Source organism: Alosa alosa, chromosome 8 (assembly GCF_017589495.1).
Source record: "Alosa alosa isolate M-15738 ecotype Scorff River chromosome 8, AALO_Geno_1.1, whole genome shotgun sequence".
In the NCBI taxonomy this organism is placed as follows: Eukaryota; Metazoa; Chordata; class Actinopteri; order Clupeiformes; family Clupeidae; genus Alosa; species Alosa alosa.
In genome coordinates this window covers 10,173,391-10,199,065 of record NC_063196.1, presented here as the reverse complement: position 1 = coordinate 10,199,065, position 25,675 = coordinate 10,173,391, and the positions used below count along the sequence as shown (strand labels likewise).

Below are 25,675 nucleotides of genomic sequence, written 5' to 3'. Positions count from 1 at the left end.
CTCATTTGTGTGCTTTCTGTTATGACATTTACCCAACTTTTTTCTCTTGTTTTGTTCTTACTCTGTAATCCGTGCTGCTGTGCTACTCTGTGGCTTTGTGGCCCTGCAGTCCGTGACTAGCGTGCCTGTCTCCATTCATGTTGGGGAACCTGGGGTTATGCTTGGCCCCAAAGGCGTTTGTCTGAATCATTACATCACCACTTCATGCCTTCTTCCGACGCTTAGAGTCCCTCCCTCCATCTTGCCTTGCCCCCCCCTCCCCCTTTGCTGTCCTCATTTCTTTGTGTGCCCCCTGTTTTATACACTCGGTTACGAAACACGTCTCCCTAATCTCTCGACGCCTGGCAGGGGCAGCGGCTGGAGAGGAGTGTCCCAAGCAGGCGAGTGCCCAGAGGGTGCACGTTCACAGAAACAATATGTCCGCTGCCCCGTTTTTGATTCTCTAATGTTTGCGAGGGTGCTATCATATATATATCATATACTGCGCTCCGTATGCCTGGGCAGATGGTCACTTTGAATGAAAGTGTCGGCTAAATGAACGGACGCAAAAAAAAGGAACGAATTGAACAAAACAGCGCACTGCTCTGAGGGGATTCCTGTCCGTGTAAGAGCCGGGGAGTAATCCCATACTCCTCCCCTCGTGCACTAGCGAGCCGAGGAAATGGCCTCCTAAATCCTCTGCTTCTTAAGAGGCAGACAGGTGTCAGCAGCTTTGGAGGGGTGGTGAGGAAAGGGAAGAATGCAAGGGATTGAGGATACGTATGGCCCATCGATGCCCTTCCGACAGGCCTGCAGAGAGAGCCGGTGCGTGTGGGAGCGCTGGCCTGTTAGGCACGGCGATGATGCTGAGAGAGCACTTCTCTCCCTTTATGGCCTGCAACGGTGGACATAATAAAGTTGCTTTGCCTGCATTATTGGCAAGCGGCTGCCGCACTCGCCGGGGCTTGTAAATCTAGTTAGTGAGCCGGGCTTTTCACGGGGAAGGGGCGGGAGGCTATCTCTTTCTCGCGCTCCCCTTTTCTCTCGTTTTTCCGTCTCATTCATCCTCCCTCATTCTTCATCTCTCTCTCTCTCGCTCTTTCTCTCTCCCACTTCCTCCCTCTCTATTCTGTCCTTGCCTTTTCTCTCGGCCTTTTTCTCTTGCACTCGCTATCATTATCCGCAGTGGTCCTCGGCAAGTCAAATCGACCTCATACAGCACAATCCAGAGTCGTGGGCAGAGACGTTTACAGAGAGAGAGGGGGAAAGGAGGAGAGAGAGAGAGAAAAAGAGAGAAAGAGAGAAAGAGAAAGAGAAAGAGAAAGAGAAAGATGGAGAGTGATGGGAGGCTGTAGATATCCTCTGATCCGTGAGGCCCTTGATCTAAAGGCTTGTATCAGGGATGTTAGGGATGAACACACCAGCTCAGACACATACTCAGACTCAAAAGGACAAAGTGGCACAGGAGAGAGTCAGTCCCAGTGATGCAACACGTGACAAAACTGAACTTTCTTTCCAAAGCTTCTGCAAGCAACACTGTTCTGAATACTTCAACTCATTGACTTAACACTCTCACTATTATCATGAATACACATGCTTTGTGGAACTACAGTTTGTCTTTAACACTCTCCTGGGTCCTGTAGTCTTTTACTAAAATTTCAGAGTAAAAAAAAAAGAAAAGCACAGCACTGCTTTCTCCATGGTGCAACCAATTTATTCATAAACTGACGTTTCGATCAGTCAGACCTTCATCAGAGACTATTAAAAATGAGAAGGAAAAAAAATCAACATGGTCCAAAGGGATAATATATTCCACCAGTCAGTGTCAAAAAAGAAATCCTGATGAACAGGACCCTGATGTGCAACAACGTGTCAAGACCTGCAAAAATTAGGATGGCCCATTTAATTCAGCTGAACTTTCTGCAGCACTCTAAGGAGCCGTATGATAATTTAACAAGCACAGGGGAATGTAATGTCTTGGTGCGAAGTCTGTCCACAACAGATTTACAGCACATGGAACAGATGGACGTGCAAAAGTGAGGCTGTTTCTTGAAGCTAAAATGAATAAAACTCAATTACAGTAAATGCACTGCTAAAGCAAATAACTTGTGGGAGAATTCAGAGTGAAAGAATGCATGAATATATTAATGAATGAATGAATGAATGAATACATAATTCATGTGCGGATGAGTGGTGACAATTAACTTGTACTGTATAGTCCACGAACAGATACTTTACAGATCATCTGTTGAGATTCAAGTTCAGTATGTAAAATTGTAATTGAACAATGTCTGGACATCACCTTGACTAAAGCCAACCCTAACTCTAAACTTCACCCTAAAAAGTTAGAGTGCCAACAGATAGTTTATCAATAATCTGAGCATGTGTAGACAGTCTAAAGGGGACTATCCAAGTGAAGAGCAATGAATTAATAGAAAAAACAAACAAAAACAAACACAAACAAGCCCCACTCATTCTGTGAGTGGGCCATAGAGCTGGAGCCAGAAATGTGTGGACCTCTGAGCTGAGAGGCTGTCTGGGAGGACTGTTCCTTTAGCTGGCATTTAGCAGACTGCCACTGAGCTTCTGTCTGTCTGTCTGTCTGTCTGTCTGCCTGTCTGTCTGTCTGTCTGCCTGCCTGCCTGCCTGTCTTTCCACATAGCTCTGGCCCAGTGTGACTGAGACAGTAGGGTGGGGAAAGAGGAAGGTATGGAGAAAGGCATTCACTTTTGTGATTTAACAAAAACAGCCAGGGGTGACGGAAGAGAAGAAGGGGAACCTTTGGCAGTGGAATAGACAGAGCTAATGGTTGGCTGTTCTCACTTGGTCTCTGTCTCTTGATCTCCTCTCTGTCTCTGTCTCTCTCTCTCTCTCTCTCTCTCTCTCTCTCTCTCTCTCTCTCTGTCAGATGGATCAGAGAGTCCAGTATGAGGTGAAAACACAGGAAAGGAAGGGGACGGGTTCTGGGGTCTGTGAGAGCGCTGAGGTTCACTTTGAACAAATGAACGCAATAGTACGACTCCAAATGGAAACATAAGACATAAGGCTATTCTGTGCTTAAACCCAAAATATACAGTATGTGTATTGTGCAAATGTGTGTGTGTGTGTGTGTGTGTGTGTGTATGTGCGTGTGTGTGTGTGTGTGTGTGTGTGTGTGTGTGTGTGTGTATGAATGTACTGTATGTGGATGTAAACATGTACTTGTATGTGCTATGGGTGTATTGCGCAGTATTATGCCGTAGATGCCGGAGTGAGCGTGAGAGTGTGTCTGATAGCCTGTTTGAATTGGTGTCTGTGTGTATGTGTATGTATGTGAGTGCAGCTGTGTGTGTGTGTGTGTGTGTGTGTGTGTACTACATGTGTGTATGTACATGAGATCCTCTGATAGTGTGCACAACTGTAAATGTGTGTGTGTGTGTGTGTGTGTGTGTGTGTGTGTGTGTGTGTGTGTGTGTGTGTGTGTGTGGAGAGAGAGAGAGAGAGAGAGAGAGAGAGCATGTGTATATGAGTGTAAATGTGTGTGTATAATGTGTGCATGTGTGTATTTGTGTGTGTGCATGTGTATTTGTGTGTGTGTCGTGTAATGCGTGTCGCGATATTAAATGCAGTGCGTGTGTGTGTGTAGTGCTTGTATATGCGTCAATGTCAATGTGTGTGTGTGGCAGCAACTGCCTGCTGCTCTGATTCATGCTTTATTCAAGGTTCTCGCTGCAGGAGACCATTTCTGCTCCATGACTCTGGACCACAAGCCATCAACCCAGCTCCAACCACCCACACCCCACACCCCCAGCTCCAACCACCCACACCCCAAGCTCCAACCACCCCACACCCCCAGCTCCAACCACCCACACCCCCAGCTCCAACCACCCACACCCCAAACCCCCAGCTTCAACCACCCACACCCCACACCCCCAGCTCCAACCACCCCACACCCCCAGCTCCAACCACCCCACACCCGACACCCCCAGCTCCAACCACCCACATCCCACACCCCCAGCTCCAACCACCCCACACCCCCTGCTCCAACCACCCCACACCCGACACCCCCTGCTCCAACCACCCCACCCCCTGCTCTCCGTGCCACCCATGTTAGCACCTGGACCTTGTGAAACTTATTTTCAAAGCTGGGCTTCATATGTTCAAACGGCAAAAAAAAAAAAAACAGTTTTCCTCACTATCCCCTTCCAGCCATCTGGATTTGCTAATTAGCAGTGTAATTTCTCAAGCAGGAGGTGGAACTAATGAAGGGAAAATCAGCAAGCTCAGTGTTGGGGGTCAACTTTATAAAAGCGTGCCTGGTCTCCACTGAATTGGCATTCTGTTTATTTATTATCCCACATCGCCACCTTTGATAGGAACTTATAATGTTCTGACAGCAGGTGGTTTTAAAAGGTGGTTTATTTTTCTCTTTAGATTTTTGTGTCTTTCCATTTCCACATATTACATCTCTGTAGGGTTGGGTATCGTTTGGGTTTTATCCGATACCGGTGCTAAAGCGATACTTTTAAAACGGTGCCACTGCCGAAACGGTGCCTGAACCGGTACTTTGTTTTTAAAATGTTTTAAATTAAAATGGTCTAAAGCATGAATTGCTTTTTTTTTATTGATAAGACAAATTTGAACATGAAATTGAACTGTTATATTCAATTTACTATCACTATCTCATTGCTCCTACCAATAATACATTTAAATGTTAAAACAGCTTGCCTTGCATGCACACACAATGGTAAGCTCTGCTTTCAAGTTTACCCAGTGTAGGCGGTTTGCCATAAGGTATGTTAAAACCGCTTGCCATAGAACTGCCAGGTCATGGACAATGGCATTTGCAAGCAAGCTAATCTAACAGGGACTCTACTTTCCAGTTAATTCAGTGTGTTCCCAAATTCTTCAAGAAATGTCATGTGTTAACCCATAACACGCAATAGTTTTGAACATGTTAGGCTACATGTCGGTGTTGAAGTGTTTAGATTCCCAGCGCTAGCATAGTAGGCATTTTAATAGCAACTAGGGCTATGCGCTAACACCAGTCAGCTGAGTTTAATTAGCGATAATGTACGGAGATGGTTTCGTAGCCTCTTTGACAGCTCAGTGACATCAGGTATGTAACCTACATATTTATGTTTTTGCCAGCAAATTTTTAACATGATCTTCATATTCATTGTGATGCTATATGGGCCTCATGCACATGAAAGATTAATATCATGCCATTATGTTGTTTAGAACACACCGTGAAATAAAGTTTTCACCTTACAACTTTGCTGATATCATTTCAAATAAATGCCAGTTAGCGCATTAGCAAGGATATTGTGTAACATATAGGGTACTGTTGATGTTGTTTCATGTAGTTAGGCCCACTGCTAGATTTTGACAGAAGCTCGCGATATCGCTTTAAAGTAAGCTACTTGGGCTCACGCAAGCTGTCAAACACTGTCCATATATAAATAATAAATCATGCCTTGAATGGTTCACAAATATATGATTAGAATGTTTGTGAACCGAGAGTTGAGATAGATAGATAGATAGATAGATAGATAGATAGATAGATACTTTATTGATCCCCAGGGGAAATTCAAGGTCTCAGTAGCATACAGACATCACACACACACATTCACTAACAGCAGAAAAAAGTAATTATGTAAAATAGTATAAAATACACAACTAAGCAATAAGGACAGTAGAAGATAAAGAATATACTAAATATACTAAAAACCAAATTATACTAAATAACACTTAATCTAAATCAATTCTAAAAACAGTATCCACATAGTGGGTGATTAATCAATCAAGAGGCGCTTGCAATGACTGAGGCAGGGACTGAGCCTGTGATTCTCTGTGCATAGTAAGGTAAGGTAAGGTGCAAATGAGTAAGTCCAACAGTGCAACAGTGCAAAAATAAAGTCTAGAGACCAGCATAAAATAAATATGGACATATCAGCAAGTAGGCAAGGTAATATAAGAAAAAACTATAGAAAAAACTATATCTATATATATATATATCTATAGTATATTAACTATATTAAGAAAAGGTATAAGTGTGGCCACAATTCGGCTGTGGCATGGAGGGAGCGGTTGTGCATATGTGCTAACATAGCACGCTAACAGTGAGCCAGAAAGACAGTGGTAAAAAGTGGCTAGTGAACAGACAGTATCCAAACATGGAGGGGGTGAAGAGGCAGACAGACTATGCGGAGAAGTCTATCTCTCCTCTTCCCTTAAGTGAAGCATTGAACAGTTCAATGGCCCTGGGGACAAATGACTTCCTCAGTCTGTCTGTTGTGCAAGGCAGTGGCCTTAAGTCTCCAGCTGATCAGGCTTTTCTGCTTTACAATAGTGCTGTGGAGTGGATGACACTTATTGTCCAAGATGTTGATCAGTTTGTTCAGGGTCCTTTTGAGGCACTCCAGTTCAGCTCCCACTACAGAGCCAGCTTTCCTTACCAGCCTGTCAATTCGCCCCGCATCCTTCTTCTTTGTGCTTCCTCCCAGCATACCACTGCATAGAAGAGGACGCTGGCAACAACAGACTGGTAGAACATCCTGAGGAGCTTGCTGCACACATTGAAGGAGCGCAGCCTCCTCAGGAAGTACAGCCTGCTCTGCCCTTTCTTGTAGAGTGCGTCAGTGTTGGCTGACCAGTCCAGTTTATTGTCCAGGTGGAGACCCAAATACTTGTAGGTGCTTACCACCTCCACATTGACCCCATCAATGGAGACTGGTAGCAGAGTGGGCTTAGACCTGCCATCATCTCCTTGGTCTTTGAAGTGTTGAGTTGAAGGTGATTGAGTTTGCACCATTGCACAAAGTCCTCCACCAGGCTCCTATACTCCTCCTCCTGCTCATTCCTGATACACCCCACAATTGCAGTATCGTCAGAAAACTTCTGCATGTGGCATGACTCGGTGTTGTAGCAGAAGTCAGATGTGTACAGTGTGAACAGGACTGGAGAGAGCACAGTTCCCTGTGGCGCTCCGGTGCTGCTGATCACAGTGTCAGAGAGACAGTTCTTCAGTCTGACGAACTGTGGTCGCTCGGTCAGGTAATCCAGGTTACCAGATGAGCGTCCACACCCATCTACAAGAGCTTGTCTCCCAGTCTGAGGGGTTGGATGGTGTTAAAAGCACTTGAGAAATCAAAGAACATGATTCTCACAGCACATTTCCTCTTGTCTAGGTGAGAATGTGTCCTGTGTAGAAGATAAGTGATGGCATTGTCCACGCCCACTTTCTCCTGCTATGCAAACTGTAACGGGTCTAGTGCATGGCGTATCTGGGGTCTGAGCATACCTAAGACCAGTCGCTCCATTGTCTTCATCACATGTGATGTTAGAGTGACAGGTCTGTAGTCATTAAGCTCACTAGGCCCTGTAGCAAACTGACACCTTGGATGAACGAAAATATCCATGATCTAAAAAGATCATGTAGGAAAGCTGAGAGAACATGGAGAAAAACTAAGTTACAGGTTCACCGTGCCATTCTAAAAGAAAAAAAATTGCAAATTATAATAGAGCTATTCGAATGAGAGGAGGAACCACTTCTCTAAGGTAATTGCTGAAAACAGTGGAAACTCTAGGGTGTTGTTCTCTACCATTGATAGGCTATTGCATCAAACACCTTTTGATACACTCAGTCAGGCATCCTCTCTAAGATCGCGAAGAATTTGCAGACTTCTTCAAAAACAAAGTCATTTCTATAAGGGGAGGCTATTGGTAACACAAGTAATATGTTTGATAGTACACCCAAAAACAGCCCCCAAAATTAAGGTCCTTTAGCACTATTACTCAATCTGAGCTTGGTAAAATTATAACTCAAACCGGCTCCTCAACATGTGTTTTAGATCCAATCCCTACTACATTCCTCAAAAAAAATATATGATGGCTTAGCTCCCTTTTTTCTCAAGGTAATAAATACCTCATTATAAACAGGTATATTTCCAACTGCTTTTAAAACCGCTGTTGTGAAACCTTTACTTAAAAAGTCAAATCTTGACCATACCAATCTGAGCAACTACAGGCCTATATCAAATCTATCGTTTTTTGAGCAAAGTACTTGAAAAAGTTGTTTGCAATCAGTTAAATACCTTCCTCAACGAAAACAGTATCCTTGAAAAATTCCAATCAGGTTTTAGATCAAATCACAGCACAGAAACGGCTCTAGTAAAGATAGTCAATGATCTCAGACTAGCTACCGACTCAAACAAAGTCTCAATCCTTATTCTTCTGGATTTGAGTGCGGCATTTGACACCATTGATCATAGCATCCTAATTCACCGCCTTGCTTGAAGTGGGTGGGTCTCTCTGATAATGCTCTAAACTGGTTTCAAACCTACATTACTGGCAGAGATTTTTTATATCAGTCTAGGAGATCATGTATCTGAAAAACATGACTTGCCTTTTGGTGTGGCCCAGGGAGCTGCCTTGGTCCCCTGCTATTTTCTCTATATATGCTTCCATTGGGAAACGTCATAAGTCAGCATAATGTAAACTTCCACAGCTACGCAGATGATACCCAATTGTATCTTTCTGTGGAGCCAACTAACTCCAGATGGCCTTTGCTCCCTCACTGAATGCCTAACCTCCATTAATCAGTGGATGAGCAAAACTTTTTGAAACTAAATGATGACAAAACAGAGGTACTTCTGGTTGGACCAAAACTAAAGCGAGATATTATTCTTAGTAATCTGGGGAACTTGGCACACCAGGTCAAATCAAAAGTAACAAGCCTCAGTGTCATCTTAGATGCAGAGTTAAGTTTTAAGCCCCATATCAGTAAAGTTACTCAGACAGCCTATTTCCACTTGAGAAACATTGCCAAAGTGCGCCCTTTTTAACTCAACAAGATGCAGAAAAACTAATTCACGCCTTTATCACTAGCAGGTTAGACTACTGCAATGCACTTTTCACTGGTCTTCCCAAAAACATCTGAAATTGGCACTCATACAGAACTCTGCGGCTAGACTTTTAACTAAGACTAAGAAGAGAGAACACATCACCCCTGTGTTGGCTGAACTGCACTGGCTCCCTATTTCCTATAGAATTGATTTTAAGGTTATGTTAATTACTTACAAAGCTCTGAATGGCATAGCACCTTCATATATCTCTGAGCTTTTAATATCTTATCAACCACAAAGGAAACTTAGATCATCCAATTCTAATCTTTTAATCGTTACCCAAAGTGCTCCACAAACAAAGTGGAGAAGCTGCGTTTATCCATTATGCCCCCAAACTATGGAACACCCTGCCTCTGTACATCAAGCAGGCGAGTTCAGTAAATATTTTTAAAAAAGATCTGAAAACATACCTGTACAGGAAAGCTTTTAGTTAACTCATCTTATCCTGTAGACTACATTTTCAGATTATTCTACATCTGCTACTATTGGAGGGCTTAGCCAACCAGAAGCAGATGGGCTCCCCTATTAAGTCAGGTTCTGCTCAAGGTTTCTTCCTGGAATATGGGAGTTTTTTCTTTGCCACAGTTGCCATATATGGCGTGCTTGTGGGGGGTAAGAGGGTTAAGGCTGCCAGTCTTATGACGTCATTTTCTATATTTTTGATATGTTGCTGAGTATAACATAAACAGCAAAGAAAAGTGATTGATAATGACTGACTGACTATTATTGTGTTACATGCTTCAAATGTAAAGCACTTTGAGCTGCATTCTGTGTATGAAAGGTGCTATACAAATAAAGCTTTATTACTAGGGTGTGGCTTCTTAGGGACAGGGGTGAGACATGATGTCTTCCACAATGTTGGAACTTGTCCGAGGCATAGAATCAAATTGAAGATGTGCTTCAGTGGCTCCCCCAGTTCAGCAGCACAGGCCTTGAGTAGCCTTGGACACAGTCTTTCAGGCCCCGCTGCCTTATTGAGGTGAAGTTTCTTTAGTTGAGCTCTTACTTGATCTGCTGTGATGATGGGAGTGTGAGTGGAGGGGAGGGGGAGGGGTGCATCTGGGATCTGTGTGTCTGATGGCTGTTGACTGAGGTCATTGTCACCTCATTGTTCGTGATCGCCATGTGGGGGAGGGGTGCAATATCCAGTGATGGTGGGGGTACGATAGCCAGTGATGGTGGAGGTGAGTGTTGCACTGGTATTGAGGGGGGGTGGGGGCTGGGGGATGACCACCTCCTTGATGTCCCTGTCAAGGCTGCCAGAGTCATGGACACCTCAACAGGCACAGGCAAGGAGGCGTCAGGCGGGGGCAGGGCGTGAGGTGATGGTGGCTCAGGTCGTTGGGTGTCATCGGGATGCAGAGCTGGAGAGACTGGAAGGTGGGGGTAGGGCAGGTACGCAAACAAGAGCAGTGTCTGATTCAGCCAGGGGTGGTGGACAGACCACTGCCATTGGAGCTGGAGCAGGGCAGTCAAACCTGTTGTAGAAGTGGTTCAACTGGTTCGCCCTGTCCAGGTCCCCCTCCACAGAGCTGCTGCTCTTCTTCAGGCCAGTGATAGCCTTCATGCCGTCCCATGCCTCCTTCATGTTGTTTTCCTGCAACTTCTGTTCCACCTTCCTTCTGTAGTCCTCCTTAGCCTCTTTCAGCTTGACTTTGAGTTCCCCTTGCACGCGCCTTAGCTCTGCCATGTCCCCCTCTCTGAACGCCATCTTTTTCCTATTAAGAAGGGTCTTGACATTGCTGGTTATCCAAGGCTTGTTGTTAGAAAAGCAGTGTACAGTTCTGGTGAAAACAACAATGTCCATACAGAAGTTCAGGTAGTTGCACTGTGTGACCTCCTCTGTCCTCTAAGTTCTGCATTATGATGCGACAATTACCCTCAGAGATTTTCCCCATAAACTGCATTTATAAGTGCCACCTATGTCACTATCAAATAGAACGCCGCCATATTCACGACCGATCTCGCCCAGTATGGCCGCCCACACTGCACATTTGAATGTGTGAGAGAGAGATATGTGGAGAAAATTTAAATTTTAGGCTCCGATCCTTATTTGTTACCCCCAGATATCTTTTGTCCCTTATTATCTGCCCCAGGCTTGACCCAATTCAAGAGTAGGGGAAAGCCTGGACGATTGAATCACAGGGCATGATATTTTAAAAACCACTTCATACACGCTTCACGATGATGGCAATGAGTTGTTATCAAACATGCACGAAGACGTATAGCCCTTCAACAATCTATCTAAAATAACACCTATTGGGAGTAGCCTACCATTCATGATATGTAGTAAAAATGTTAAAGTTGTGGGACGTTTACATTGCTTAAACTGTATGTTTCATTCGTCCCCTTATGTTGTTTCAACTGTCCCAACCAGCAGTGACGAATGAGACACGCACGTCCCACTTTTGCTGTAGCCTTATAATTCCTGAACGGTTTTGTTCAAAGCTGAAAATGCGTTTGTATTTGACAGAGGATAGATGTAGGTTACTAGTGACCAAATATTACCTTTCAGTGTGGTATGATCGGTTTGTAAATTACGTCTACCAACAATAACAGCGATAGGAACACGGCTCTTAGTGAACTGTATCAGGATGTCAGTGAACAACAGACGGCACACCCAGACGGTTTTTAACCATGCAGATCTTAAAACTGTTCTTCCAAAGCTACACCAGCATGTTGATTTTCCAACAAGAGGAGACAACATCCTGGACCTGGTCTACACTACACACAAAGGAGCATACAAAGCCACCCCCTCCCCCACATTGGACTTTCTGACCATATCACTGTTATGCTAATGCCCACATTCAGACAAAGAGTGAAAGCAAACAAACCGGTTCGCAAGCAGGTAAAAGTGTGGCCGGAGGGAGCCTCTGATGCTCTTCAAGACTGCTTTGACACAACAGACTGGGAAATGTTTAAGCAGGCAGCCACTTACAACAACCACACAGACATAGAGGAGTATACAGACACTGTAACCTCTTACATCACCAAGTGCATTGATGATGTGACCCACACAAAAGACATCATCACTGGGGCTAACTGGAAGCCATGGCTGACAGGGGATGTCCTCAGGCTGCTGAGGGCCAGAGACAAAGCCTACAGAGCTGGGGATGAAGCTGGCATGAGAACAGCAAGAGCCAACCTGTCCCGTGGCATCAAGGAAGCAAAAAAGGAATACACTCACAAGATAACCACCCACTTCAAAGACAGCAGGAACGCATAAAAAACTTTGGCAGGGCATTCAGGCCATCACGGACTACAAGCCCGCGCCACAGAGCTGTGAGAGCAACATCCCTCTGCTCAACAATCTGAACCTCTTCTTTGCTCGCTTTGAAGAACAAAACAGCACTTGCCCACAGAAGACCCCTCCCCCTCCACACGAGCAGCCCCTGTGCCTCTCTACTGACAGCGTGAAGAGGACACTTGCTGCTATCAACACCCGTAAAGCAGCAGGCCCAGACAACATCCCAGGTCGTGCACTGAAGGACTGCGCTGAGGAGCTTAAGGATGTCTTCACAGACATCTTTAACACTTCCCTGAAGCAAGCCATCGTTCCATCATGTTTCAAAGCTGCCACCATCATACCTGTGCAAAGAAAACTGCTCCATCCTGCTTCAATGATTACCGCCCCGTGGCACTGACACCCATCATCATGAAGTGCTTTGAGCGGCTTATCATGTCACACATCAAATCCATTCTCCCCCCCCACCCTGGACCCCTTCCAGTTTGCATACCAAGCCAAACGGTCCACAGAGGATGCAATCTGATCTGCCCTCCACCCAGCCCTCACCCACCTGGAAAAAAGAGACTCATATGTGAGACTGCTGTTTATAGACTTCAGTTCTGCATTCAACACCGTAATACCACAACAACTCATCTGCAAACTTGACAAACTGGGACTCAGTACCTACCTCTGCAACTGGCTACTGGACTTCCTCTGTCAGAGGCCTCAAGTAGTATGTGTTGGCAACAGTATCTCAAGCAGCTTCACACTGAGCACGGGGGCCCCCCAAGGCTGCGTGCTCAGTCCGCTGCTCTTCACCCTGCTGACGCATGACTGCACTGCAACCTACAGCAACAACCACATAGTGAAATTTGCTGGCGACACAACTCTGGTGGGTCTCATCACCAAGGGCTTACGAGACTCAATACAGGTTGGAGGTCGACCTTCTGACCACGTGGTGCAGGGACAACAACCTCCTGCTGAACGTCAGCAAGACCAAGGAGATTGTTGTTGACTTCCGGAGAGGTCACTCCCAACACCTGCCACTGACCATCAACAGTGCTGTGGTGGAGAGAGTGAGCAGCACCAAATTCCTGGGGGTGCACATCAGTGAAGACCTCTCCTGGACCACCAACACTGCATCACTGGCGAAGAAAGCTCAGCCTGTACTTCCTCGCGTGAAACTTAGGCGAGCAAGTGCTCCACCAGCCATCATGACCACATTCTACCGAGGCACCATTGAGAGCATCCTCTCCAGCTGTATCGCTGTGTGGGGCGGAAGCTGCACTGAATACAACAGGAAAGCCCTGCAGCGCATAGTGAACACAGCTGGAAGGATTATTGGTGCTTCACTCCCCTCCCTGAAGGACATTTACACCTCCCACCTCACCCGCAAGGCGACCACAATTGTGAGTGATGCAAGTCACCCCGCTCACAATTTGTTTGATTTACTGCCCTCTGGGAAGAGGTACAGAAGCTTGCGCTCCCGCACCACCAGACTCACTAACAGCTTCATACACCAGGCTGTTAGGATGCTGAACTCTCTCCCCCCTCTCCCCCCTCCACCCTCAGCTACATAACATCCTGGACTTTGGACCCACAATGGCTGCCTTGCACTACTCCACTTGAACACTTTGCAACTTGTTGTTGTTGTCCTGTTGTCCTGAAAACACTTCTGAACACACTTCTGCTGCTCAATACATAACTTGCACCACTATGCCACTTGCATACTTAGGTCAAACAGAACTACCTCAGCCATTTATTGGCCTGACCTTTGCACTATTATATTGACTGTCTACTGTATGCACAATTGCACAATTTCAACCCAAATTTTGCTGCTCTTATTTCTTCATTGTATGTGCCTTCTTATTTACTTTTTATATTGTTTACTTGAATGTTATGTTTGTCTGTGGACCTAATTGGTAAAATATGTCTTGTCTCCACCGTGGGATAGTGGGAAACATAATTTCGATACTCTTTGTATGTTTTGACATGTGAAGAAATTGACAATAAAGCAGACTTTGACTTTGAATTTAATTAAAAAGTGTTTCAACTGCCCCGGCTCTCCCCTACTGATGCCTATCAATATGCTGTGACTGGATAGGTCAAAAACGTGAAAGTGCGGCACCTGGCCGCCAAGGATTTATATTTAATCATGGGAAATTTAAGTATTATGTAAAAACAATTCAAATATATGATTTTGGTGGTAGTTTACTCTGACTAGGTACATGTAGTAGCAAGTTGTTAGCTAAGTGGCTAACAGCTAGCAAGCTACCACTTATTTTAGTGTCATTTAGCTCACAGCTAGCTGTCATTAATCTGGATAATGTTCTTTATGTCAGATGTGTTTATACCTATTTTATACAGTCCATGGTTTATATTCATTGAAAGAACATGAAGGGAAGGGAAACAAGGTGATTGTGACTTTATGGGAACAGTTTGTGGTGGGTTATCAGCTGTTAGCTGTCAGACGGTCAGCTGTTGTGACCACTGAGCGGGGCGCGAATCGGTCGTAAAGATGGCAGCGCAAAGCTACACTGACGTCATGTCACACAAACGAATAGACCCTTTCAACAAGAAAAACAAAAACAATGCATGAACGTTCTATTTTGTTCCCAATCTACTTCCGCTTTATTAAGATAACATATGGAATGTTAAAATGGAAGCCTTGTGGGAACAACTATGATGCTGATAATCTGATAATCAAATCTCTTGAAACGGTCAATAAAGAACACTGAAACCAGATAAGGCTTATCTATAAGGCTCTGACTGAAATTATAGATCGTTTGTTTAGAATTCTAGAAGGAACCAAGAAAATAATTCACTCCTCCATAATTCAGCTGTATTTTGGACATTCAGTACAGTAGCTCTCTGAAATGCTGCTCTGGACGCGACATAAACAACTTAATCGGCTCGAGAGTGTGACGTGCTCTTGCAGCTGACACAAACAGATATTCCGGGTCAGCGCATTCGCCTCCTCCGCTCCCCTCCTCTGTGGTCCAGAGGCGTCGGTGTGGGAGCTGGACTGGGCTGAGCACCTCATGAATGAATAATTGCATGGGGCGGGAGGGTGAGAGAAATCCTGCCGACTTGCGCGCCTTTTTCTGTTTTTGTGGCCGTGTTGTGTGTTGATGAAAAAATGCATTGCCCTTTTCAGATGGATTAGGAGTCTAGGCGTTATATCCCCAAATCTCCCCAACCCCCACACCCTGAGCACATGCAGACACACACACACATACACGCACACGCACACTGACACACATCCGCACACAGTCTCACACAGTCACCCCCACACACTCCCCTTCGGCACTTGTGTGTGTGTGCGTGTGCGTGCGCGCGCGTGTGTGTGTTGGAGGATTGTGGCGATGGGGTTGTGGGTGAAAGTGAATGTGACACCTACAAATGAATTTGCTTTGCGCTGCTCATGACTCAGTCAGGGTGGCTTTCCATGTAAAAGCCACAAGATTAATATGATGTGATGCATTTTCTGACTGAATTAAGCACCAACACACATAAACACACACACACACACACACACACACATACATAAGCAGATAGTGACCTTCGGAAACACCTACGACAACGAACATCCAAGCAAATCTTAGCATTACGAGGATGCTGTTGCTCAAAGAGCAATAGAAAATGATGGGAAGGTATCTGCATTTCTGTATAACATTTAAACAGGAAGGAAGGAGAACAGTGACAATGGACTAAGCCTGAAGTGTTTGTTCCTTTGCGTCCTTTTAATGTAAGGTCTCTTCCACTATTTTGTTCAGTGCTTTTGCAGTTGAATACAGCATGTTTTAGGCATCACCCTTTTGTGTGCAAAGTCTTTTCTTTCACAATATTTACTTTTCCTCGGATTTTACACACCTGGCAAAACATCTCAACATACAGACCTTAGTGTAAAGCTAATCTGATTTAACATTTGATTAACATTTGCTTTGCATAGGCATGCCCAGTGCTGGAATGATGATTGAAATAAAGCAAACACTGTTCCTCAGTTTCAATATATTATAAATCAGTATATATAAATCATAATTTGCTCTGTTGCAAAACCTGCTTTCTTTTATTCACCATTGCATATATATTTTTTAGCAAAGTAATACATCTAAGCTGACATGCATATTCTTAATGTTTTTTCCCCACATACTGTACCAATACAATATGCTGTTGGCGAGAATATATTTTTTTTTCACAACTGTGGAGAAACTGTATAGTTCCCTTCTGCATTGGGTAAGCCTGACTACCACCATCTACACCATCTCATATGTGGCTTTCTGGGAATACTTTAGCATTTCTCAAAGATTGTTTCCCCCATTCCCTGCAGAGGCTTTCCTTGATAGCGGTCTCCACAACAAGGACAGTGACAGGGTCCCTGCACAACACTGCCTACGACTCAAACTAGAATACAGGTCCATAGCTGATTCATAGAGGGAGCTACTCTGCCTACACGGTTGGAGTCCTAAACTACAATAGGGGTCCATAATTGAGTAAGGCTCAATAGAAACTTCTAGTCCTTAGTGAGAATCCATAGAGCGAATCCATTGAGGGTCCATAGTTGACTCATAGAAAGAGCTGTCACAGTTGGAGTAAGTTAGAAACTGTAAGTTTCACTGTTTTCTGTTAACAACTGTAACTGTACTTTTTACTTCACTTTGTGTTGTGTACTGCGAGTCAGGCCAACGAGTATCCAGATCAGAATCATCAGAATACTATTCATGGGTTTCATCAGGTCCGTTTCCACAGGTGTATCAATCAAGCACCATGCAGTCTGCATTCATAATCTAGGCTGCTTGATTTTATACGTATATGTGTAAAGGGACCAGATAAAACCCATGAATAGATACTGTATATAATGGCTGGTAGGTGGGCTTTTAATTCTGTATATCAAGACACCTATGAAGTACATCTTGCAAAAAAGTTTTAGCACCATTCCATTTACTGTACTCTTTGCAATGCTAACTGTAACAACCACAGAAAACAACGGTTCAACAAGGAGTTGTCGCAACAATGGAATCAACTTTAACCAAGCTAACTACCCAGTGTTATCACGGTCAACAAACTGAATAAGCTCTGCTTCTTTTTAAACTGAACTGTATGTTTCCTTTGTGTGCAATAAATGCATGACTATATTATTACATACATGACTGGCTAAGTCATGGGGACAAGTGCAATAACAGCCGCCATGGCGTCCCGCTTTGCGTCATGGTGATCTTTGCCTCCCCCTTGTCCATAAAGTCTGTGTATCGGGACACCTCACTGGCTATTATCTCTGACATATACACCTCAAATGTGCAATATTATATGTGCAATATTCCTTTAAGTCTACCTCACCTCAAAAGTGCAGTATTCTTTGCAAAGTGTTTTTGCAGTGTACTTTATAGTGTGTACTGTATCTGTGTCTCATGACGGTACTGTATTGCATTTCATAGGGTTCCCATAGTGTGTATCTGTGTGTCATGGTGGGTAGTCTTATCTAATCTAATCTAATCCAAATCTAAATTTATAATATTCATATATTGGGTTCATATTATATTTATATTTTTACCAAGGCTCCTCCTTATGTAACCCTGTGAGGCCCAAGAACCAAAAGCTGTTGCTAAAATAATCAGCCGTTTTGTCAGTTTGGCTGGAATTGCACCCATGGAACAGGGATGGCAGAGCCAGGTTTAAGTCTCCTCATCCAGATGTGTAGGTTGTAGAATGTTACTAAGACAATCTTCACTGTAGTATATCACATGACCCTATCTCAAGAATGTACATTTTGACATATTTGATGTATGTACTGTAATTACTTGGTGAGGGGAAGTGGGGTACAGGCTATTGGAGTACTGAAATGTATTCCTTGGGTTACATTCCGTCCTGTCAAAAAGGAAACAGTGACAACCACAGCTGAAGAAATACATTAAAAATGACTCTCTTCTTTTCTGCCTGAGGTGGACCAGCTAACCAGAGGCTTTGTGAAGCGTGTGAAATGTGATTACAGCACCGGCCGACTCTACACTCCCACCGTTCAGTTAGAGCCCAGCCAGCAAAACAAAGTTGAGCTGTGAGCGCAGTTTTTTTTTTTCACTCAGCGTACTGTCCTGTCCTCTGTGGGGTGTCCGTGCATATGAATCATTTATGTGTTTACAAGCCCAAAAAACGCAGTGCAAACACGACCCTGACAGACACACAAAACCACAACATCCGTTCCTCTGCTTCGTCGACACTACCTTATTCTGACCAAACGTGCTCCTGGCGATGCCAGGTGAGGTCAAGGGGTCACCATGAGGCTGTGCATGTCGTTCACTGAGAATTACTGTAACAACGTCTACGTGCTGAAATGTGATCGGAATTCCAGAATCAAACAACCAAACAACCTAGGCTCAAAATCAAACAACCATGAACCCTGTTAAATGTGTTATTATTTGTGTCTGGATGTTGCATTAGACTGTGGGTGTGTGGGTGTGTGTGTGAGGGTGTTTAACCAAACTGAGCCCAACCCTTACCCGTTTCCGAAGGTTGCAGGTGAGAATGAGGTTCCGCGAGAAGGTGTTGGCAAAGGCCGTGTAGAACTCCAGCACCTTGAGCAGGGCGTCCCTTCTGATAACATGCAGGTCGCAGTACGTCAGGGCCCGCACATTAGCGCACGAGTGTGCCAGGTTGCTCTCCTTCCAGAACACGTCCCCAAACACGTCCCCTTTTCCTTCAGTAGGAAAAAAAAAATAAGTTAGCACAGGTCACAACAACAAGCATTAAAGCACTTAAGTGGTCCGATGCAGCGAAACCTAAACTCCCACTTCCTGGAAACAATCGATGGACTTCGTCTGTCAGTACTTCAGTCAAACAAGCTCTTTCTTCAACCGAGAAAGGGCTTTAATGGGAACTGGCTGTTCCAAATACACAAACTGATGGATGTACAACCCAAATGCATCCCTAACACAATCATTGCATTTCAACACAGAAAACAAATATGGCTCTGCTTTATAAAAGCCTAACTACAGAGTCTAACTCAAACTCAAGTGGGGGGAAGAATGTGAGTGCATATTCAAAAGGATGGTAAAAGTTTTTGTTCTCAACAACAAAATTACTCCTGTAACTGAAAGCATAATAACTTTTCTTTATTACTGTGTACTTTATTTCATTTTATTTTGTTCTGTTTCAGCATTTTATTTCACTACAGGAGACAGCAAGCACTTTTCTCCTAAAAATAAATCGTAAATGAACAAACATTGAGGCACTTTTCACGACAACAACCAAACACCTGCTGTGCCTTATTTCGATATTTGGCAAGGAAAAGGATGTTTACATGCTTCTAACACAGTTAGTTTAATAAATAACTGAAGTTGTTGACAATTATCCATACAGTGAATAAGTGCAGCTCTTTACAACTCTAACATATGGGAGTTAAATCCAAAGATTTCTAGAGGCTCTGTCTGAGTCGGTTACGTCCCAGGAGAACCAATCATGGCTTTACCACTGGTAACCCTTAGATGGTGTATACAACCATTTGTAAACAAAGGTGCTCACTGGAAGAAAGCTACCTTTGGCTCTGGGTTGCAGAGTAGAACAGCATATAAAATGGTGTTATTCAAACAGCAAGTTTAAACAAACACACGCTGTGTGTGTTTGTTTCTACTGAACTGCTTATTAAAAGTTCAGACATCACACACAGCAATCTGCTGCTGTTTGTGTGTGTGTGCGTGTGTGTGTGTGTGTGTCTGTGTGCGTGTGTGTGCGGTATGTGAGTGTAAAAAAAAAGACTTTGGACGTAGTGCTTAACCTGGTGGACATTGGGGTGCCCACCACGGTCCTTTGATGAGGTCCGTCATTAGAGACTCTGCAGGGTCTTGCTTTGGAGTTCAAGTGAATGCCTTGGGGCCAATTAGTTTTCCACACTCCCATTTTATCCCTCTTCATAATCGAAAAGGAAAAAACACATCTGATCTGATAGGCCATTAAATGAATGAGGCTTAAAATCCTTTCTCGACGAGGTCTAATCAGATGTAATGCAAAAGTCTCAGTGCTATTTCACGTGGGGCACACTTGCCAGACTGTTGCGGGCTTGTTGATGACCTCTGTAGATGGTGAAATCACTGCTGCTAAGTGTATGCCTTGTGAAATGTGGCATTTGTGTTGTTTCCTTCTGAGTCACTGATGTGAAAAGAGAGGAGAATATGTTCCAAGAAATGCTTTTTTTCTGTTCAAGCAAAGGGTTAGGATAGGATAAATTTGTATACAGGAAAAGGCAACTAATCAAGGCACCTCAAGGCACATTTTAATGTCATAGTCAATTCAGTTTTCTTGCACTACATCCTATAATCACATAGACCAGGATCAAATCAATAGTAGCCCTAGTGATCTAGACTCTCTCCATAATCCCCAGTGTGAACAGTCAGTGTTGACAAATGCAGCCTTAGTGAAATACGAGAGCATGATTTGTTCAAATATTGAAATCTGATAGCCATTTGTGTGCAGGTCAAGTGTTGGACTAAAAGGAGCTATCCTTGCATATCCCTGGGAAACTACACACAACAGTATACGGAGGACATGACTTTTAATCCAAGACACTGTAACAAGATGGCCCCAGAAATCAGAGCACAATTTATTTTTGATTTTGCCCTAATATAGCCCTGATTTGGCTCAAATATAACTGATTTGGTCCTAATTTAGCCCTGATCTGGTCTTCCTATAGTCGATTTGGTCCTAATTTAGCCCCAATTTAACCCTAATTTGGCCATAATATAGCGCCAATTTAAACCTGATTTGGCACTGGGCCGGTTTGCACCAGTGGGTCACAACCAATCGAGCCTCTGTGAATCTTGCCGGCCACACACACATTTTAAAGCAGGGCTTAGCAATGAGGCTGGTTCTGCAATAAGCAGTAACCCCCTTGGTGTGCTAAATTGGGAGATGATTCGGGCCTCTCGTCTCCTCCCTGCGTGCCATGCTGACAACACAGTTTGAGCAAAGGGCAGGGATGCCTGTGGGTGATGCGCTGGCCTCCTCGGTACCCGCCGCCACACGGAGCAGAAATTGGGATACGACACAGACCCGTGTTTGGGATCCTTTAGCTGTGCTGTGACGATGTCAGATTCAAAAGGTCATTTCTGGTCCGTTTCTGGTGGAGCTACTTTAAGTACAATAATAGTATGTGGTCTTAATCTTTAGGGAGGTGTGAAAAACAACCAGTAAAACCTTGCATGAAAACACATAGGATGTGTCACTGACGTCATCATGACAAGTACGAGATACGTCATTGTATAATGCTATAGGAGTCTTGTGCTCTACTGTTGGCAACTGTCAAAAGAGCTGTTAGATGGCATGATGTCACACACTGTAGTCACATATGTTTGATGTCTGAACACTGTGAGAGTTCTCATGACAGCTACTAAGAGTGGTGACACAACAGAGTGCTGAATCAAAGATGTTGAGAGAGGAAATGGACACATCATGATTATGATGCTGCTATGTCAGTCTTATGACTAAGGCGGGGATTACACTGACCAGCGGCAAGCGGCAGGTTTCCTATTCTCTATGGTTCGGCAGCGGAACGGTGGCAACGCTGGCGTAACGCTAGCGTTGAACAAGCTGAGCGTTGAACTTGGTTCAACTTACAAAGCGCAATGCGAGCATATTCAAATGTCGGTTAAGGCAAACTGTTTGTGTTACCATAGGAACGAGATAGTGTCACACACTCTGGCTCCATATCAAAGTATTTATTCAGCCATGATGTTTCGGCCTGGGGCCTTCATCAGATCGTGACAAGTGTACCAGGTCCCTTAACTGGGCATTGCACACCCTGAGCATTAAAGGCAAGGGCATGAGCAAACGTTCATGTCAAAGTTCCAAGAGGAAGTTTGAAGATGAAATCCGAGGATCTTACCGAGGATGGCAATGACCTCGTCGTCCTGGATGACCTCCAGCGAGCCGGACACGACGAAGCAGAGGGTGTCCACACTCTCACCGGCGTGGAAGATGAGGTCGCCGGGAGCGCAGTGCGTGGTCTGGAACTCCACAGCCAGCGAGCGCAGGCAGCCGTCACTGGCCAGACGGAAAGCTGGGTGCTCGTTGAACACCTGCCGGTTGAGGTGGACGCAGATGTCTGCACGCATGTCTTTGGGACATATAGACAGCACCTATAGGAGGAACCGGGACGGGATGGGACAAGGGGACACAGGGCGAGAATGAGGGACAGAGCCAAGCAATGGAGGGGTAAAAGGATATGAATTTCTTAAATAATATCACTGTTTCACACTAAAATCTCACTGGTTCTTTTGATTAAAAGATTCACTTGAGCAACAATACCTCAAATATTACTGTAAAATATATATAATCAATCTCTCTCATCTCCTGCCCCTCCCCACATCCCAATATCCTTCTATTCTCTCCATAGGAATTAGCAGTGTCTCACAACTGACCTCACATCTGTCCATTTAATTCAATTCCATTTTATCTATGAAGCACCATAACATATGAAGTCAAGTTTGACCTTGACCTTGAACTCCAAGGCTACACTAACTACAGTATAAAAATGTTCCATTCAGGAAGCATCCTACTGTGTGCAGTGTGTGTGTGTGTGTGTGTGTGTGTGTGTCAGTGTGATCGGACCTGCTTGTGTGTGTGTTGTTTTTAAGCTGAGTGGAGTGCCATGGCAAATTAATTAAACATGACCACTGCGGAGGGGCTGAGGTCGGGACAGGCAGGCAGGGAGGCATTCTTTGATGCCTTCTCATTACGACGCCATGCGGAGAAAATAAATAGAATAAGCACAGCCATTCAGACTCTGCTGGTATTTGCAAATGTCAATTTGCCAGCATGCATGAATATTTCATTCCTTTTTTTCTTCATTTTCTTACCGGTGTAAGTGGCCAAATAAATTGCGAGTGAGTGAGTGAGTGTGTGCATACTATTTCCTTCCATTAAAAACAATATGAAAATGCATACACTGCAGCAGAGGAAATAAGTGCACCTTTTATTTGCTTATGAAACCACAAATAAGATATGAAAACAATCCATTTTGAAGGGCTGTTTTCTCAAGGCCAGTGAGTGCAAAGTTAAGCTCATGTAGAGATCTTTGAGGAATTGCAAATAACTCTTTGTATTCATCACATAGCATGTATAGACTACATAAGCGATGCATTCCATACAAATGTAGTTCATATACTGCCAGTTTTGCAGGAAAATCTCTGACCTTGATGACACAAATAGAAAGTCTAGTGTGCTGTGATATAATTTTGGTGCAAACACATCTCTTCTCTATGCTTAGACAAATAAAATGCACAACATGACTCAAACTTTTCTTTTCCACAATTTTGTCTCGTTTTAAGCCCTTTAGCTCTGGTTTTGGTGTGATCTATTCACACAGTATAAAGTATAGTTTGAGCTGCCACGCTTTATTCATATGGCCCCATAGAGACTATGATGTTCTCAGGCTCTCTCTCTCTCTCTCTCTCTCTCTCTCTCTTGTCTCTCTCTCTCTCTCTCCCAAAAGCACCTGGCTTCCACAAATCCGCGTTCTCGTACTTGGGCACATTGAACCGCTGAATCAGTTCCTTTTTTTAGATAATTACTTGAATCAGCTCCTTAGTCTTGCAGAGCACTAATAGTCCTAAGCTCTGGTGATGGTCTGCAGGATCTGACTCAAGCGTTCTGCTTGGAATGATTTATGAGTATCAAGAGTGCATTATGAAGATAAGAACAAGGTTTATAGTTAGAGTTCAGTGAATATTTGTTGATATTTAAGCTTAAGAGTTAATTAAATTACACACAACCCTCTTCCTGTGCTCCTGAAAGAACTTGTTGACCGGCTTGGTTCGATTGGCTGGGATTGTTTATTCCTCAGTCAGATGTAATTGAGATCTAATTAGTTGAAACTGACAAAAAATATATTGGGTTAAAATGGCGGACTAGACCTTTATCTACTGCAACCTCGGAAAATAAAGGTGTTCGAAATGGTCTATCTATCATTTATTGATGGCAGTTGGTCAGTTGGTATATAGCTTTTGAGAAATACACCCCTATGCAGAATGCTCTGGATACATTGAATTACTGCTTGAGACAAACACATCTTTGACAATAGTCTTTGTTAGAACGTGGATGACATTAACATGTCATCATCATATCATGGTAGATGCCATGCCTTGTCATCAGCTGTGATGGCAGTCTCTGATTGTCACATCATAACAACCTTGGAGCATGCTTAGCTGTGATACCATCAAATATCAGACATTTTAAATCTCTGGCAGTTCACAGACTATCAAAGATCTTGAGTGCCTTCATGATAATTACTGATAAAGGGGATTTAACGCTGCTATAGCCTTGAGAAGAATGTCAGTGACATTAGCGTGTAGCATCAAACAGACTAAAAAAACATAATCTAGGTTCCATTACACAACTATTGGTGATGGTATATCCTTAATTATAGTCTTAATGTTATGAATGGCATGTTAATAATGTCTATGGTTGGGCTTCTAAATGACAACACTGAGGAGCACATTGTTGTAACAGGTGCACCAAAAATGTGCAAGTTAAGCTTTTGTCAAGATTCATAATTAACTTTGGACAAAAGCATTTGCTAAATAAGCATAAACATAGACAAATCACTTTCAAAGAAGCCTGAATTCAGTTACAAACTTCATAGTATCTAATTAAACACCATTCCCCATGTCTTGGGAGAGAGAGCTCGAAATGGTAGTGAACCACTAAAGGGCCCACCACGTGAGCATGAAGGGGCTGTTGCATTAGCATCATTCCATAATGTGGTTAAATGAAGTGCTGCAATGCACTGTGACTACATTCAGATGCTTATGGTGCTATTAGCGACAGCAGCGCTAGTGCCGAGGGGAACTCACATTTGCTCTGCCCTCACAGGCTCCAAATCCACAGGAATGTAATTAAGACATCTCAGGTTTCATTGGAGGGGGTGATCATGAGCCAGACCGCTCACATAATTGGGAAATGTTGGGAAAGTGTGCGTGTGTGTGTGTGTGTGTGTGTGTGTCTGTGTGTGTGTGTGTGTGTGTACACACACAGTATGCATGTGTGTATTTGTCTGTGTATGTTTAGTCATTCTCTCTGCTGCATGGCATGGGCATGTATGTGTGCAATCTTCATATTTGTATATGCAAGTATGTTTATGTATGTATGTGTGTTTAGTTACTTTCTCTCTCTATGTGTGTGAGTGTGTGTATGTGTCCTACTCTAGTTTGAAGAATCTCCCAGAGGCACTAGTAGTCGATTGAGAGTCCAGTCATCAGAAGCAATAGCTGAGGTGCTAATTAATGTGACTAATGGATTGCAATTAAAGTACTTCTCTTAATTACACCATGTCACTCTAAATTACAGCATACATACTCTATATAATCTCACTTGTTGTATTGGGCTCAGCGCAATCAGCGGAACAGCTTTTCAATTTGAGGACATTACAATCATTACCTTCCAACAATGCTAGCCTACTACTGATTAAAGTCATTTGACAAAATGGTATGATACGGGCTATATCTTGGAGTTAAGATCATCGCTCATTGCTTGTTTGATTGACGTGCCGGAGAAGAGGTCTTTTGAACCTACGAAGAAGAAAGAAGTCTTTTGGAATTCC

The 25,675-nt window shown here is 43.8% G+C and overlaps 1 protein-coding gene across 1 annotated transcript in view; it reads right to left on the bottom strand.

The window, feature by feature from the left end:
* Positions 1-25,675, bottom strand: part of kcnh5a (potassium voltage-gated channel, subfamily H (eag-related), member 5a) — an 83,933-nt gene that overhangs the window by 22,878 nt on the left and 35,380 nt on the right. Inside the window, exons 4-5 of the mRNA XM_048250548.1 lie at positions 21,962-22,214; positions 18,585-18,781 (exon numbers count right to left, since the gene is read on the bottom strand). Of these exons, the coding sequence (XP_048106505.1) occupies positions 18,585-18,781; positions 21,962-22,214 (450 nt within the window). The remainder of the gene's footprint in view (positions 1-18,584; positions 18,782-21,961; positions 22,215-25,675) is intronic.